General features: G+C 36.1%; 1 protein-coding gene across 1 annotated transcript; it reads right to left on the minus strand.

Annotated features, from left to right (window-relative positions):
* Positions 1-720: 720 nt before the first annotated feature.
* Positions 721-8,517, minus strand: LOC136821071 (small ribosomal subunit protein eS6-like). Its single transcript, XM_067077304.1, has 3 exons — positions 8,428-8,517; positions 2,658-2,789; positions 721-1,361 (listed from the first exon to the last, which is right to left on the minus strand). Exons 1-3 carry the CDS (start codon positions 8,431-8,433, stop codon positions 756-758), a joined length of 744 nt encoding a protein of 247 aa, XP_066933405.1. The 5' UTR covers positions 8,434-8,517; the 3' UTR covers positions 721-755.
* Positions 8,518-13,182: the final 4,665 nt, after the last annotated feature.

Raw genomic sequence — 13,182 nt, forward strand, 5'->3', positions numbered from 1 at the left:
GCTCACTGCGGCGGGCCTGAATGATAAAGATATAGCTCTGAAATTTTCAGGAGATGTTCAGAAAGACCTACGGATCTCAAAACACCCAAAAACCAGAATTCGACAATTTTTTCGATGATTTTTTATTTTTGGGTAGACTACCACCTTAATTGATAATAATAAGCCGTTATGACGTTTCAAGCTGTGAGAAAGTTGCAAAAGACGTGTTGTGTATAAGAAATTTAATGTTACCACCGGAAATTTTCAAACATCGTTTTATGAGTCGTTTATCCAGTGTATAATAAATCTTTGGTTAGAGTAATGGGATCCGGACTTGAGAAAACAACATGTACCATAGAAGAATGACGGAAATAGCAAATATAGATTGTTATGCATTTGAAATTTTCGAGCTACTTTTAAAACGTGACAAAAACTAAACCACTAAATTAATTCTCGCAAAATTTCTTCCTTTAAGCTATTTTCACATGTACGTAAAATTTTACTTAAGATCTTACGAATAATTGTTCGTACGGCTGTATTCTTTTGGGAATTTTTCCGCCCTTACGTACAGTTTTTGTCCCGTAAGAGGGTCTTAAGTGACTTTTTTTACGTACATGTGAAAAAAGCTACAAAGAAACTTAAACCCTGGCACGAAAATTGGAGGTTATAAAAAAATGTATAATCGGTTGGTCAAAGAGGACAACGCAATTACTCTGGGTTTAAGAAGAAACAAAGTGATGATTTTATTTTGAAGGTGTATATTTTCACATTCTAAATTAATTGCTCTTGGATTCCCGAAGACTACTAAGTCTTCTCTTCATGTGTTCTTTGTGCCGTTTCTCTTTGGCTTCCTTGTGCTTTTTAGCCAGCATTTTAGCGTAAGCGGCAGCTTCTTGTTTAGCCTTGTTGCATCGGTCGCGTTTCAAAGCTAAGACTTTGCGTTTTCTTTGAAGACGTTGTGGAGTGACTAATCGTTGGATTTTTGGAGCTTTGGTCTTGGGTTTCTTTGGCTCTGGTTTACCCTCGGGAGTTGGGATTGGCTTACGGATGATGTATTGTGTGACGTCATCTTCTTTGCTCAAGTTGAACAACTTTCGGATTTTACCAACACGCTTTGGTCCTAATCTGCGTGGAACAACTCGGTCTGTCAATCCTGGGATTTCTTGTTCTCCCTTCTTGATGAGAACGAAGTTCAAGACAGCCAAGTTGCTATCAACGATACATCCACGGACAGACTTTCGTTTACGTTCACCTGCTCGTCGAGTTCGGTAACAGCTGTGTCCTTTCTTTAACAATAATTTGACACGTCCGTTAGTCATTACACCTTGTTTCATGGGAAAACCTTGCTTGTCGTTTCCTCCAGAGATTCTGGCGATGTAACCCTGAAAATGAAAAAAATGTTATTGTCATAGATTTAAGGCTTGGGGATGCGAGCATGTTGCATTGCACCAACGCGAAAAAAACGTCTCGTGTCCCCAAGCCTTTATAAAGCCCGAAGAGCTAAAGAGTTTTTAGAACCGGACAAAATTTGGGACGAATTGGAGTTTTTTCAAGCTCATACATTTGCTTTGGTTGGCCCTTAAAGCTTTTTTCACATGTACGTAAAATTTACTTAAGACCTTGAAAGTTCCCTAAGCTTACGTAATATTTAAACCCTTAAGTAGAGTTTGCTTACGTTCAAAAGAAGGAAAAGTCACGTAAGACCTTTTTAATCAACAAAAACTCTACATAATGTCGGGGAAATTCCGAACAGACAGCCTTACGATCGATTTTCCGTAATATCATAGTTTGCACCCCCCCTTTTTAATAGGGGGGATGCCAACTTTCTGGAGGGCCTTTGTAGGGGGGGGGTACCGAGATCTGCCGAAAAAACTAGGGGGGATGGGAATGTAGGGGGGGATCAAATAAAAAAGGGGGGGTTAGGAAATTTTGGTCAATTTTCTAATCAAATACAAATTGCTAGTTATATTCTGTCATTGTTGGCTCGTGACTATAATACTTCATACTCTTTCTTGTTGATAATTTTGCTGGTAGGTGGGAAAGCAAGTTTCCTTCGAAACAGATTTTCTGTAAAAAAAAAGGGGGGATAAGATTTCATTACAAAAGGGGGGGATGGGTATATAGGGGGGGATGAAATAAACCTAGGGGGGTTCATACCCCTCTGCAAACTATGAATATCTGAAGTAAAATTTTACGTGCATGTGAAAAAAGCTTAACCAGTAATAAAACAATTGTTACTTTTTCTAAAGAACGCGTCGCTTTTAAGCTTTTTTCACATGCACGTAAAATTTTACTTTAGACTTTACGGAAAATCGTTCGTAAGGCTGTCTTTTGGGAGTTTCCGACATTATGTAGAGTTTTTGTTGATTAAGAGGGTCTTACGTGACTTTTCCTTCCGTTCAAAATTTTTTGAACGTAAGCAAACTCTACATAAGGCCTTAAAACACTACGTAAGCTTAGGGAAATTCCCACCCTTCAAGGTCTTAAGTAAAATTTTACGTACATGTGAAAAAAGCTTTATTAGTCCAAATTACCAATTATTAAAGTATCTTATAAAAACTCCCAACTCATCTGCAAAATTTCTCATTTTATTTCCAGATTAAATTGAACAAATTTGACAAGACTCATCAAACAAAGACGTTTTTGGAACCATTTTCCCACAACAAAAATATAGCTACCTTAAATTCATCACCAAGACAGTCTAAGCTGACTTCTTGAGCCATACGCTTCTCGAAGAATGGACGAAGCTTGATTTCATCGTCAATCTCAACAAGTTTTTGACTGCCATTGGCTGGGTAAGCAATGTTCAACTAAAAGAGAAAATACATTATATGAAAAATCTTACTTTAACCCTGATATGTGAAAGCCTTTTTGCAAGAATAGGGACCCTTTAGCATCTAGGACGGCAACTTTGGTGAAAAATTAAGGTAGGGTTGAATTTAATAAAGACAGAAAAATTAAATAGGAAATAATCAATTTAATATTCAACATCTTGGAACATTGTCATATCTGTAAATCAGATTCTCTAATCAAACTAAGCTACTACTTAGTGCCTCGTGGGGCATGGTTTTAAATCCATGTTTTCCAGACCCCCCCCTTAAACAGCAAATTAGCCCCTATCCATTTCTCCCCCCCCCCTCAATTTGGAATTCAACTAGTACTGTGCCCTATTTCCTAATCCCCCTTTAAATCTTATTTTTCTTTTCTAAAGTACCCCTTTAATTTTATGCTTTCGAGAATGTGATTTTTCTTCAATATTAGATCATTAGAACATGTGATTCTTACAAACATGGCCCCTGGCAAGAGTATCAGATCTAGAGGGGGCTGTACTAACGCACTTTGTAATAGAACTTGGCATGCTTTGTGATAAAAATCAACATGCTCTGTAATAACACCTGACACACTTAATAATAAAGGGAAATTTCCATCCAAAACAAAAAGATTTTTTTAAGATTTCAAAACCGTTTAGACAATAAATGTGAAGACTTTTTTTAGGGGGGGGGCAATGGGTTTTTCATTTTCCAGTTTATTATGAAAGTTAAAACACTCGACGTCTGGTTTTATTTTCATAGCTGATCAAAACATTTGATCACTACAATATTAAAAAAAAGTTAGAATTGGTTAACATAGTCAATTGATAATTCTTTCAGCCACATAAAGCTTCTTATCTGTTCGTATCAGGGAATTTACAAAAAGCAGGGTTACGACTTCTCTGTTATAAATGTTAATATAATCGACCCATGATTACAGTAAGATATTCATTATTTTGCACTTTTAATTTTTTAGGACTGAACCCAGTTTATTTTCTTTACGTATCAGTCTTTATTTTAAAGTTTGAAACTTTGCATCTAAATCTTCAATTTTCTGCTTTAAGTGTATAGTGAAGCAATTTACAGGGCTTTTTACGAAATCATTTTTATGGCATTTACATAGTGTGCACCCCCCCCAGAATAGTGGGGGGGCTTTTGCTGATTTGGGTCGAAATTTTTCAGGTGGGATTTGGGGTTTTCCAGGTTTTAGGTGGGAGAAACAAGTTAAGGTGGGAGTTAATTTCTTTAGGTGGGACTTTGGGTGTTTTGGAAAAAGTTAAAGTAAAATTTTATTTAATTAATTTTAGATAGATAGAGCTGCTTTTATTTTGCATAAGCTGAGAGCCTTAATATATCTGCTTTTTAAATGTATATAATAGACATATTAATATATCATATGTAATATATTGCATCTTCATATTACGGTAAAGAAATTTTGTTTTGTTCCTCGAATTAGTATATTTTTTTTGTTTTTAGCTGGGATCTGGGAGTCTGGGCTGAAGGTGGGAATTTTAGGATAAGGTGGGACCTGAATTTTCAGGTGGGACCTGGAACCCCCTTGCACACTATGATTTAAATTTATATTTCATTACTAAGTGTGTGAGCTTTTCGTATTACAAAGTGTGTTAGTACAGACGCCAACAAAATCTTGTCACCCACCATGGTTGAGTGAGAGAGAAAGTTTTCAGATTTTCACCCTCATTTTACCACCTTAAACAGTATATTAAGTATATTTTTAAGAAAAAAAAAACTTTGCAAGAGTATGAAAAAAGATTTGGATTCACATGAAGTACTCTACCCTTAAATTCAAAATTACTTTGGCTTTTGTCCCCTTAAACATTAACCCCCTTCATTTCTGAAAATTTCAAAAATTTCCCCTTAACCCAAAATTCAAGTCCCCCCTTATTTTAAGGGAGGGCTGAGTGTAAAGACGCGACTTTGAAATTAGGTGTCCAATGAAAAATACTTGATAACAAATCTCTGAATTTGAATAAGCACCTGAGAGTAATCAGAACCCCAACAAATGTCCTTTAATCATAACAACAACATTGAAACAACAACTGAAAATGCTCTAGGCGGGGTGTTTATTTGAAACAAGTGGCTTTAAGTATATAAGTAAACTTAGATTTGTGATAATAATTTTGTTCTTTTAGCGTTCAAACCTATTTTTAAGAGGTTTTATAGTTATGACTACGGCTAAAAAGGTGCAACTTAAGAAATTTTTTTAACTTCATAAAAAAGATTAACACTACCTTATTGGTATTATATTTGGCTGAAAGGGGGGTACACATAAAGCATACGGATGCGTACAAGGGGGTCACTAGTTTTGCTATGTTTACACCCAATATGTTGTGTTTCAAGCAAAATCAGTCATTTTCTTTCAACATACATGACCTTTCCAAAATAAAATTTTAGGCTGTAACCCACACAGCATTTTATGGTTGGCGTTTAAGGTTCACCGCTAGAGCACTTTTGTTGCAGAACATTCTTCTCATTCCACTGACCCGAAAAATTGGTTTCTTTTGTTGATATCTTTTGCACATGGTACAAGAAAAGTAATGTCTTTTCTGATTGGCTAATTGAAAAGAGCAATATGGGGCTGCAAAACTCAGCTCAGTTTCATCTCTTGTAGGGCTCAAAGTAATGGCCTTAAAATGCTTAATTTATGTAATTTAAACAATAGTCAATAATCAAGTTGCCTGTCTTTTTTGCCTTCCATGAAATTACAAGAGTTTAGGAGCATTGCAACCTATGAAATCCTTCCACTAATTACAGAATATCAGAGCTTGCCTGATCTTTCACACAAGCTAATAATTTTTGGGGGGGGGGGGGTAACATAAATTTTTGCAATGGCCCATTGAGTTGCCCATAGTGTGCAAGGGGGGTCCAGGTCCCACCAAAAAAATAAGGTCCCAGCACACATTAAAAACCCCACCTAGAATCAATCATGCATGGTCCCACCACTAAGTATATCCCCCACCAAGATTTCGAAAAATTTGAATTCCCAGCAGAATTTAGGAAGCAAAACTTAAGTCTTCTTTCAAGTATAATACAGGTCATATGTACAAGATTATCCACTAGGTTTCAATAGTAAAAGGTAACTACTAAAGTTATATATCATTGATTGATGTTGACGAGATGTTTCAATTTTACAACCAAACCACCTTAGTCCCACCTTAAAAAATCAGGTCCCACCTAATCCTGTGCCCCCCCTGAAATCCAAAAAATCGAAAGTCCCACCTAAAGATTTTGAACCCAAATCAACAAAACCCCCTTAATTTAGGGGCGTGTACACTATGGCTGCATTACGGGTCACTCACATATCAATTCTTCCCACGACTAACTTCAAATTGACGCGAAGGGGGTCTGTTTTTTAACTACCGCTATCTGTTGATTATGACCAGACGTAGTTAATCGATATGATTGATAATTTTGAGTAATCCAGAGTAATCGATGGATTAGATATCGATTAACCAATAGAATCGATAGGTAATCAGACCTTCAAAAAATCTATCGATCAGCGATCGATTATTACCAAGCTATCAATTACTTATCGATCACATATCGACTACATTACAACCTATTGATTACTTATCAATCATGTATCGATTGTTAACAATCATTGATTACTTATCATTTATGCATTGATTACTTATCATTTATGCATTGATTACTTATCAATTATTTACTTATCTTCGATCACGTATCGTTATTGATTATATATCGATCGCAACCGACTATTCACTACATTACCGGCCCTTTTTACGCAGGGCCTTATTCCACCAACGAGCCCAAAAATAACACTAATAAGGTCGGGCGTAAAAAGGGCCAAGATAAGGTATTTAATGAAGTATCGCGAATCGATAGTTGATCGATGATTAATCAATTTTTGATCGATATGTAATCGATCAAAAGTAGGGTGCGCACTCGTCGGGATTTTTAGCGTGGAACAAGTGGAAAATCAAAATTAGAACATTCCATCCATCATAACTTATCCTTAACAACTCCAAACTTGTTCATTCTTTTTTTTTAAATACTCAGAACTTATCAGAGAAAACAAAGAAAAAAACCCCATCTAATTACCTACATTCAATAAAAAGATATACCATTTATTAGACATCAAGGTGAAAAAATGGCGACTCAGAATTTGTGGCACCACCGTCGACCTTGACCACCATTTTTCAAGTGGCTATCGCTATTGAGCTGGTTTAGTCTATACTCGCGGTTTTAATTATAAAACGCGGGAAAGATAGTACTTTAGTTTGTCACGTGGTAGCCTTTTCGATAATCTACAGGCTGTCTTTAAATCCAAAAAATACAAGAAATTTAGATTTTTCAGCACTTTTCTGAAATTTTTATCAGGACTACCATATATCGTTGGAAAGCTAAGGGTTTCAGCTTTTCATTGGTAAAATGTGTTTTTAGCTATCATTTCCAGCTCATTAGCTGATAGGCTAAAAGTTTAACAATCATCGGGCTGATTTTCAGACCGCGCCAGCAAAACTCCTCACGCCCGCCACGCGGAAGACTAGAATTCACCCGCCATCTTTAAAGGTCATTTCATGGTTGCTTGGAACTACTTGACCAATTTTAACAAATGACCCCTCATTTTTCTCACAAAGGTAAGGACTTTCAAATAAAATTGGTTTGGTTTTCAAAATTTGAGGGGAAAATTTTGGCCTGACCACCCTATCAAAAGCTGTGATCGATAGCCGATCGATTTTTAATGGAATCCTAATTTGATTGAAGTATAATTGATTTATAATCTGTAAACAATCGATGGCAAAATTGATCGATAAATAATCGAGCTTTGAAAAAATCTTGAGTATTGATTCCCTATCGATTCTATCAGTTAATCGATATCTAATCCATCGATTACTTATCGATTACTCAAGATTATCGATTATATCAATTAACTATGCCTGGTTATGATTACAGAGATAATTAATTCTGGCAACTTTCCGAAAAAAGTTTAAAAATTACCTCATTTATTTAAAATGTAAACTGAGCAAGCCCTAGAACAATTAAAGATGGCTGACGAAACAACAATGAAAGTGAAATAGAAAATTTAGAGTTTCATTGATTTTTGATAATTTTTAAACTTTCACGTCAAGAGGTGGGGGTGGGAGGGTTTTCAAGTTAGCGTCAATTTGATGTTAGTTGTGTGAAGAATCGATATGTGAGTGACCCCTTAGTTTTTCTTGTAAAAATTAAGTAGGTTAGATTAGTTCGATCGTTTCGATAAGTTCAATTGATCAAATTTGGAGCAATGAAAGTCGATGTACAACCTGAAACTTTCCAATTTTACCCCCTTTGAAAATGAGTCGATAACTTTAATTGTGTGACAAATCCAGTGTAATTTTCTAAAACCACTCTTCAGAGGTACAACAATCCTCAAAAATGCTTTGCTTGAGAGAAAGCAAACTTCTCAATATTTAATACAATACACAACAAGTTAACCAAAATCTATCAAATCCAGTATACCAATCAGGCAAATGACACACGATCACAAAGCCATTCATATCCAAATAATCAGTCATCTTTTCAATACCAAAAGCCGTATCTGAGAAGGAAAAGGTTCCAAGATGTTGAAAATCATGAAATTTGATTGAAAAGCGTAAGATGTTGGAAACAGTACCTTCATTTTGTAGGCCTATTTAATTCTATCTGATGCCCTGGCAAATTTAGAGAGCCATATTGAACCTTCACGGTGTTAAAAAGACTTTTGACGTAATTCTCGGAATGTTTATCGGGGATTCAAAATGCAAAGTAGATATTATTCTACTTTCGATTTCAAACGATTGAACAAATAGAAAAATATAATATCTATTCCGATATATTCTGCCACAAATGAACAAAAATTCTATATAAATTTCTAAATGGGAAAACTTTCGCCTTACTTTTTTGAAATTTACGGTATTTTAAGAAGTTTCTTTGAAAATTTACATCTTACTTGGTCTGAATATCTAAAAGCAATACTTTGCGGGATAAATACGAATATCAGTCGAGTACTATTGCAAACTAGGAGAAATGCGTGTATTTCGCTTAAATAGGATGATTTATCCTAAACTAGGTCACAGTTTGCTTCAGAGCAAACTGGTGCGACCGCTGTTTTGCAGAGCAATTAACACTTTTTTCAGCAGTCAACAGAACAACATCTATCACAAATCATGTATGATACTTCATAAAAAATGAAAAACAACACATGTAAAATGCAATAACTAACAATGTCGAAAATAATTGCAGAGGACCGAGAGAAGTTATAATTCAAAATTACTCCAAGAAGTACATCTAAAAACAAAGACTACCTCTGAAATCAAAACGCTTGCATCCTAGCTAACACGCTGAACTTTCTAAGCCACCGTACCATCAACCCATACCTTTCTGGGCCACCGCACACGCGGGATATCTCTTAGATATTTGCGTGGTTATCTCCCTAATATTCAGCCACCAAAAATGAAAATTAAAGATTGTAACTTAAGCTGCACGATTTCACTTTCGATTTCAACTTTCAACCTCCAGACTCCGTAAAACAAAAACACGACGGTAAAAAACCGCCTTCAGGCGGTCGATAAGATAAAATCGATAGCTTAGTTAGGAGAAATAGCAGAAAAAGTTGATTTTCTGAACAAATTCAGAGATCCGCGTCAAGCTTTGCATAAATTTAAGAAATTTGGAGCCAGTATAGTATGCTTGTGAAGTCTGATCCATCAGTCAGCGTGCGTTCAGAAGTTATTCAACTTTTGACAAACTTCAGATTTTATGCATCAAACTCTCTTAGTAAAAACTTTGCTCGTAACGATGTTTTGAAGAAATAGAAATTTAGATATAAATAAACTTATCCTATTGTAGTAGACACATTTGCGCAATTTACGTTTGTGTGGTTTGTGTCAAGGAGAATGAACACTTTCTCGTCCTTCGACACTTTTCATTCACGCTTATATTTTCAGTATTTTTCATACGGCAAAGCGTGTAACAAAAGCATTATTTCTCCTAATTTGTATATTTTATCCAAAATAGGATAAATGTTTTATATTTTTTCACTCCGCGCTGATAAGAAGCTAACATTTGGCCTAACATGATCTTCTTTATGAGTATAATTGATTTAGAGAGTTAAAAAGACGCGGATCTCTGAAGTTGTTCAGAAAATCAACTTTTTCTGCTATTTCTCCTAACTAAGCTATCGATTTTATCTTATTTAGGATAAATCATCCTATTTAAGCGAAATACACGCATTTCTCCTAGTTTGCAATAGTACTCGACTGAATATAGCTTGGAATTTGGAAACGAATCAAATCAAATGTAGTAAGGGTCTGTTAGCACAAAAATACTTCAGATTAAAGCATGAAATTTGGCACAGATGATCCTTGAAATATTTAAAATCTGATGATATCAGTGGAAAGAGCATGAAATGCTGATGAAAATCGAGGTATAAAACATGCCTTCAAAATCTTCCTATCAAAAGTTATTAAGGTTTAAAGTTTTGTGATGACGTCATCATAAGCTTTTCCAGGCAAAAACCTAAAATCCCGTAATAACGGAACTAGTTGACCAAATTTAATGTTTTATACATGAATCCATGTCGAAATTTGAAGTTCCATCTGATGCTTGGGTCTAAACAACATAGGAAGGCTTAAAACATCCAAAAAAAATTAGTTGGTTGTACACTGTGCTCCTGAAGGGAGAACGCTGCGTTGATTTGCCCCCGGGGGGGGGGGGGTACTACCCTTGTCGACCGACGGGGGTGCTCCGCTGAGGTTCGAAAAATGGACCCTACTTGGGACTCGAAATTTGCGAAAAAAGTGACCCTGAATGGGACTTAAATTGCAAAATTTTTTACTATTTCCCCAAATTTTCCAAAAATAGGCACCCTACGAGGGACTGATTTTTCTATTTTGGTGTTTTTGCGACCCTACCTGGGACTCGTGGAGGTTAAAAAAGGTACCCTGACCAGCGGAGCATCCCCGTAACCCATTTTGCCCTAGTACCCCCCCCCCCCCCCCCGGGGATTTGCCTTGTAAAGCTCAAAATCTAAGTTTTAGTATTCTGTAGGATTTAAAGCTTTTAATTCAATTTGAACATTGGAATCGGAGAAAGCAATGAATTTTGATATGAATTCATGTATGAAACATGAAATTTGTTCAATTTGTACCAAAATTACGAGGTTTTTAAGTTTTGCCTGGAAAGGCTTATGATGGCGTCATCAAAAAACTTTCAACCTCCATAACTTTTGATAGGAAGATTTTCAAGGCATGTTTTATACCTCAATTTTTATCAGCATTTCATGCTCTTTCCGCTGGAACCATTAGATTTTGAATATTTTCAAAAAATAATTTTTTGCCCAGCCACCTGATGACGTCATCTGACAGGTGGCCAGGTGGCAAAATTTGGTGTTACTGTTTAAAATTAAGTTTTAGACCCTCTAAGGATCATCCGTGCCAAATTTCATGCTTTAATCACCATCTGAAGTATTCTTACGTTTTTATGTGCTACCTGACCTCACTAATGTTATTTTCTATGAAGTTAGACGATCGCCACCAAAATTCGATTCTTCAAGTCGTCCCGTCGTACTAGAAGTTGTCCCGTCGCAATTTTCGGTAGTCAAACCATCCCAAGTTTCAAGTCGTCCCGTCGCACTAGAAGTTCGCAGGTCGTAATTCTTTTAAGTCGAACCATCATACCAAGTTTCTAGTGGTTCCTATCAGAAGTTAACTCGTCGGAACTTGGTACATGTTCCAATCATGTACGTTTAACTGTTTTCATAAGTGTTCATCTCATCCATCAGGTATATTATGGAGATAAAAATATAATATAAATTGGACGAGCCTCTGCACGTGCACAAAAACTCCACACCACACGATCATAACATTATCTCCACAATATTTTGACTTTTGATATACGGAATAATAAAGTTTTTTTTCGGAATAGCCTAGAGTCCAACTATTTGGGGTGAGTCGACTGCCGAAATTTGCGACGAGTCAACTTCTGAGGCAACGACTCGACTTAAAATTTGGAATGTTTCGACTTCCAAAAGATTCCGACTTGCGAAGTTCTAATAACTAATGCGACCTGCGGACTTTTCTAGTGCGACGGGACGACTTCTAGTACGACGGGACGACTTGAAGGATCGAATTATGGCGGCGATCTAACTTCATAATTTTCGAGTGTATACGCGAGGAGTTGTCTGATTTTCCGATGGCGGATTGGCGGCCGCCCACACTAAAGCTCTATGAGGAGCGGGCCAATGAAAATTTTCACGACCTTTCAGTCTTCAGAGCTTTAGCGTGTCAGATGAAAATTTTACCATCTGGGTACCAAATCCATTTTATTTTACTGTTGTTGGACGCGCAGAGCATCTATGTGTTTTTGGGGTATTTTTTGTTTTTTTTATCTTTTCTTTCACATGTCTTGCCATTTTCTCATTTTTGGGGTAAATTATGCAATCATACATAACTAATGAATTCAGTATTAGACAATTAATATGACATCAAAATTTCGGGTTCAACTACCATTGCCGTGTAAAGGTGAAAATATTTCGGTTGAATAGGCAAAATAATTATCTGGCACCCAGATGTAGAAACTTTCATCTAACACGCTAAAGCTCTGAAAACATGGTCAGGAAAATTTTCAATATTTGGAGTTTACATTAGGGAATTTAGCAGGACCGTGTCGAGGATTTTGCGTGATTTACTTTTATACTTTTTACTGTCTTTCAAAAAAAAAAGAAAAAAAGAATATTCATTGGAGTCTATACTAAATCACGCATCTCATCAGCGCAGTATATTTTTCAGTACGCACATTACTGTACAATATGTCGAAAAAACGAAACAAAAACAGTACGGGTAACTTATCCCTCCTAATATCAAGATGCTTCCTACGGCACTGTCTCCATCGTTCGTTTGTATAAATTACATCTTTACGAGCGCCTGTGCGTTCTACCTTGATTATAGTTACATTACATCGAAACCCATTTGTTTTTTCAGTATTCTTTCTACAAATTCTTTGTCACCAGTTCGTTGTTCTTCTCTCAACTTTCATTCTAGAGACGTTATTCTCTCGCTGAAAAATAAATTTAATCCTTGAGGTTCATCTTATGCTTCTTTCGTTGTGATGTTACTGTGAGCTTTTTGTCAAATAAGAGCGGCGTTATTGTAACACAATTTGCACATTCGAAGCGCCAGCTTATTGCAGACAAAGCTGAATCTGATAGGCCGAGAGCTTCGTCCAAGCATAATGGACTAGTCTATCACATTTCCTACATTGTAAGGTGTCGTTATCTGCTATGATAGTGTTTGTTAAACAGTTATTGGGTGTGCAATATCCATAATTTTTTGAATTTCCTACATTCCATACAATGACAAGATTTCCAGTTGTTCTTCATTCTCATACTTGA

The sequence above is a fragment of the Clytia hemisphaerica genome, unplaced genomic scaffold (assembly GCF_902728285.1).
Source record: "Clytia hemisphaerica strain Z4C2 unplaced genomic scaffold, Clytia hemisphaerica genome assembly, whole genome shotgun sequence".
Lineage (NCBI taxonomy): Eukaryota > Metazoa > Cnidaria > Hydrozoa > Leptothecata > Clytiidae > Clytia > Clytia hemisphaerica.

Excerpts from the sequence above, each read along its gene's own strand:
- LOC136821071 (XM_067077304.1), bottom strand. Across the intron at positions 1,362-2,657 it reads GTCTTGGTGATGAATTTAAG|GGTTACATCGCCAGAATCTC; the intron begins GTAGCTATATTT and ends TTTCATTTTCAG.